We start from the raw sequence: 4,868 nt of genomic DNA on the forward strand, positions 1-4,868 counted from the left end.
GAAATTAATTTAATTTGTTAAGCATAAGTCGAAATATCCTACCACAATGCCGCCTAAGTTCGATCCTAACGAAGTTAAAATCGGTGAGCATCAGACCAGGTACAATATGAAAAAGTTTTCGTTAGTGTTTTTTCAACTTTTGCTTATATTTTTACAGTTTATTTGAGATGTGTGGGAGGAGAAGTCGGTGCCACTTCATCTTTGGCTCCCAAGATCGGTCCCCTGGGTCTCGTGAGTATACAATTAAGTTTTCTTCGCTCTCCAAATTCTAACCTCTAATCTTAGCGTGGCAGTCGAGAATAAAGCGGCGAAGGCTGTAGCATTTATCGATAACCTGTTCTGTGTTATGTTGTTCCTGGTGCGGGATAACCTGTTCGTTTTGTAATTTAAAAAAAGACCATCATGTGTGGATTACAAATGAATCGACGATTATCTTGAACAAACGATGATTGATTGATGATCCTGGGGGGTGCCTCCCTACCAGGCGCGTCCTTCCGGGTGGCGGATGGAAGGAACCCGCGACTTAGGATGTATTTCCCTGTCGCGGCTACTCCGAATGTCTAAGCCTATGGTCTTTTTGAACCTCGTTGCTGAAATTGAAGGTTATGAAAAGACTACAGGGTAAATAAGGAGTCGCGGACCAGGCCATGATGGCCACGCTTTGACATGTCACAAAGGTATATTTGTGTGCATACAGTTATTTAATATATTAATTGAAAATCCTAGCACCTGAATTGAGACTGTATATTGAAACTTCAAAGTACCTACATATGCTGTTTAGAGTAAAAATGTCATAATTTTGTTTACTACATTCTACAATCTACTTGCAAAAGATTTATTGGTTCACAAAAAAGGTTAAAAGGTTACCTAAACATATCGAGTTCTTAGGTTTTCGCGATTGTTACACATAGGAAATGAAACAAATTTTCTGGATTTATATCGCGTGTATTTGTTTTTTCCAAACATACTGACGTTTCGGGCCCTTTACAGGTCCCATGGTCATGGTTGACTGAGGCGGTACAGTCTTCAACCAGTTATGTCTAATATTAATGAGGAAATACTGGATCCCAACCTGGTGGTACGGAGAAACCATCTTCCCTGTTGAAATTAGGATGTTTTTTAATTTCAATGGCCTCTCACAGCATCCTGGGTAGATAACGGACTTCTTTTGCAAGGACCTGGGGTTTGTCAAACTTCATTGAATGTGCAGGTGCCATGACATGCTCGCAGACAGCAGACTTGTTTACGCGACGGTGTTTGACATCAGCTATATGTTCTTTGACGTGGTTACAAATACTTCGCGTTGTGTGTCCAATATAAGAGAGACAGCACTCACAGTCAAGCTTGTAAACTCCTGCATTCTGTAAGGGGATGTTACATTTCACAGGTCACACGAACTGAGAAATCTTCCTCAGGGGCTTGAAACAGGTCTTGATAGATGCACACCTGAGGACTCTTCCGATCTTGTCTGTAACACATCTCAGGTAAGGTAAGATGGCAGGTCTTCGCTCGACTGTTGGTGGTTTCACACGGGGCCTGCAGCATTGGCGTGGAATTTTCAGCTTATTTGCATGTAGGATTTGCTTTGTATGCTGAAGTTCTCCTGCCAGATTATTATTGTCGCAGACACCATGTGCTCTCTGAAACAAAGATTTGCCCACAGTAGCTAACTGGGTAGGGCGGTGATGGGAATTACCATTGAGATACGTATCTGTATGGGTTTTCTTTTGAAATACAGTATGGCCTAAGGTGTTATTAGGATTTCTTTCAATTAAAACATCTAATAAAGCTAAAGTACCACAATTATCTTGTTCCATAGCAAATTGGATCATGGTACTAAAAGAATTAAGATGGTCCGAAACGTCGGTTTGTTTGAAAAAACAAATTACGCGATTTAAATCCAGAAAAATAGTTTCATTTCTTATAGGTTACCTAAAGCTTTTAATAATTTTTTTATCAATAAATATTTTTTACATTCTCGGACCAGAGTTTACTACCTAAATTCCGTCCCAATTTTCATTATTTAAATATTCAAGTATTTATTGTGTAATTTTTAAATAATATTTCATGATGCAATACTCGAATATTAAAATAAAATTGCTGACAACTTTTTTTTTCTCTTATTTAATAACACAATTTCTTTTCTGCAACAGTCCCCTAAAAAGGTGGGAGATGACATCGCCAAAGCGACCGGAGACTGGAAGGGCCTGAAAATAACAGTCAAGCTGATTGTACAAAACAGACAAGCCCAGATTTCTGTTGTCCCTTCTGCTGCTGCCCTCATAATCAGAGCCCTAAAGGAGCCTCCTCGTGACCGCAAGAAACAAAAGAATGGTAAGTAAATATCAAAAATAATTATTTATATTTCTGGTTACTCAAAATATTAACAATTATTCCTTTAGAAATTAAAGCATTAATATATTTTCATTGAATTGCATAGTGTTTAACCTATTTGAATAAATAAATAACGCAAACACACACTCTAGGGAAACTGTGTCGCGGGTGCCGTGAACACACACATAGACAACCAAAAATTACACCCAAATTTACCACAGGAAAGAAATAAATGTAGGCCATACAAATATTTATCCCGGCCCGGGAATCGAATCCAAAACCTCTGCGTGGCAGACCAGCATGGTAACCGTTCGGCCACTGAAGTAGTTAATAATAAACAAAAAACTGCCTCAGTACAGCACGTAATTGTAGTGGTATTTGCTATTAAATACAGAAAAATCATTTGACAGCTCGTTATAATTTGTTCAGACTACTAGACTGTATATTATAGATATTGTAGTTATCACATTATATAAAAATATTAATAAATGTCTTTATCTCAATTTCCAGTTAAACACAATGGCAACATAACCCTCGAAGATGTGATCGGCATTGCCAAGGTCATGAGGCCACGCTCGATGGCGCGAGAACTGTCTGGGTCAGTGAAGGAAATCCTTGGCACTGCACAGTCAGTCGGCTGCACAGTTGAGGGCAGGCCCCCACATGACCTAATTGTGGACATCAACAATGGTGCACTCACTATTGACGAATAAACTATGAGAACTTCGTAAATTTGTATTTGTTTAAAACCTATTCATCATCAAACGTCGGCACTGGTCTCCTTTAATACCGACTGGCTATATTTCATTAAAATGTCTTCTGGTTTGATAAATTGTAATTGGAATAGAACCGTTAAAATATCCTTTTACACGTTACAATAATATCTCCATGTTGTCTTATTCACACGCTAATAATCTTGCTACTAAAGGTACAGATTATTGACAATCGTTATTGTCACTGTCGTGTGTTTTGATGTTCAATAGGTTAAGGTCTATCAGATAACACATTTGCTCGATTTTGTCGATCGTCACTGACGCCTATAGCGATCTACAATTACCAGGGTTGAATTCGAAAAAAATTAATGATTTATGTAAAGATCATATTTAGCAAGGGTCGATTTTGAAGGTCTTGATAGTTATTAAATGATAAATAGTAATAACTATAGTCCATTTGGTTAGGTACTACTGTAAACAATCTATAACTAAATGAAACAATCTTGAGATGCCTATTTAATGAAATATACATTTATAAAATGATTTTTACTATTCTACAAATACTTGGCTTCATATGAAATTGCATGCCTATTTTTATATCTATTGATTTGTAAAGTGTAGGTATGTTTCAACAAAAATATGTATCAAGATTTTTTTACCATTTATTTATGTATGTACCTAAACAAATGGACTGTATATCACATTAATTAATTAATACTTATGTGTATAGTAACTACACCCAAGTTATTATTAATTTGTTCATGAATTCCATCGGCATTTTTTATCGCCAACATAACATTTTGGAATAAATATTTTCGTGTTATTCATGTTACCACTTCAATTTGAAAACTTGACGCAATCGGGCATTATATTATTATGCATATTAAAAATGAATGTAGGCGCGGGACGGGTTAACTCAACTTGATAGGTTGCTAAACCAGACTCGCCATACTCACGCATGGCATTTCTATCCTCTAGGCATGGCATACGGTCTAAAAGAATTTTCTACATGAATTTATATTCAAAATTTGAAAATGGAACTCAAGTGTGTTTTATATTGCCCCTTGAGTTCCATTTTCAATGATTTATAGTTTGTTCAGAATTAATTGAAATGGGAATTACGAAGATATGTTTAAATAAACAAATTAATAATAATTTCTTAATATTATTTTTGCGACTTTCATAATTATTTTCATCATACATGTGTAGAATGCATGTATCTCAAACTCTTGAGCACTCTTGAGTAAACTGGAACTTTTGTACGCATACAACCCTAGCAGTGGAGTTTGCACTTTCAAAATGTAGCTCTATTTGGCATCGCTTCACGTTTCACCCCTTTCCAATTTACAATATTTTATGCGCGTATCTTTAGTTAGCAAGCATTACGTATTTCCATATTTTTCACCAAAAACTGTTAATATTAAAGAATATGTCATTTCAGAAATTGCACAAATTGCACCTATGTGTAATTTTCATAACAGAAAAAACAAAAACGTAACTGAAATAAGTGAAAAAATACAATATGTATCATCTAGTACGGGTACTAAAAAGTACTCACTCAGCAATACCAATATAACAATTGTAACCACCAGTGTTACCACTATTTTCGAAATGGTAGCTTCCTTGGCGACAAATAAATCATTATTAATTTGAAAAAAACATCAGATCGGTTAAGTATTGAAATAGGTTAGAAGTGAATAATAATTGTCTTCTTATTCCAGGTTTTAAATTTTAAAAGGTTTAATGTGGAAATATTTTATGGTAAGCTTTTGCTTGGCAGGGTACATTTTTGTGATTATACCTGACATCCCCATTCCCTCC

At 35.8% G+C, this 4,868-nt stretch overlaps 1 protein-coding gene across 1 annotated transcript; it reads left to right on the forward strand.

The window, feature by feature from the left end:
• Positions 1–3,065, forward strand: LOC113230634 (60S ribosomal protein L12-like). The gene is made up of 4 exons (XM_026464634.1): positions 1–83; positions 158–231; positions 2,154–2,334; positions 2,845–3,065. The coding sequence occupies exons 1-4, from the start codon at positions 47–49 to the stop codon at positions 3,045–3,047; spliced, it is 495 nt and encodes a 164-aa protein (XP_026320419.1). The 5' UTR covers positions 1–46; the 3' UTR covers positions 3,048–3,065.
• The last annotated feature ends 1,803 nt before the right edge of the window (positions 3,066–4,868 follow it).

The sequence above is a fragment of the Hyposmocoma kahamanoa genome, unplaced genomic scaffold (genome assembly GCF_003589595.1).
Source record: "Hyposmocoma kahamanoa isolate Upper Pololo Valley unplaced genomic scaffold, ASM358959v1 64, whole genome shotgun sequence".
Lineage (NCBI taxonomy): Eukaryota > Metazoa > Arthropoda > Insecta > Lepidoptera > Cosmopterigidae > Hyposmocoma > Hyposmocoma kahamanoa.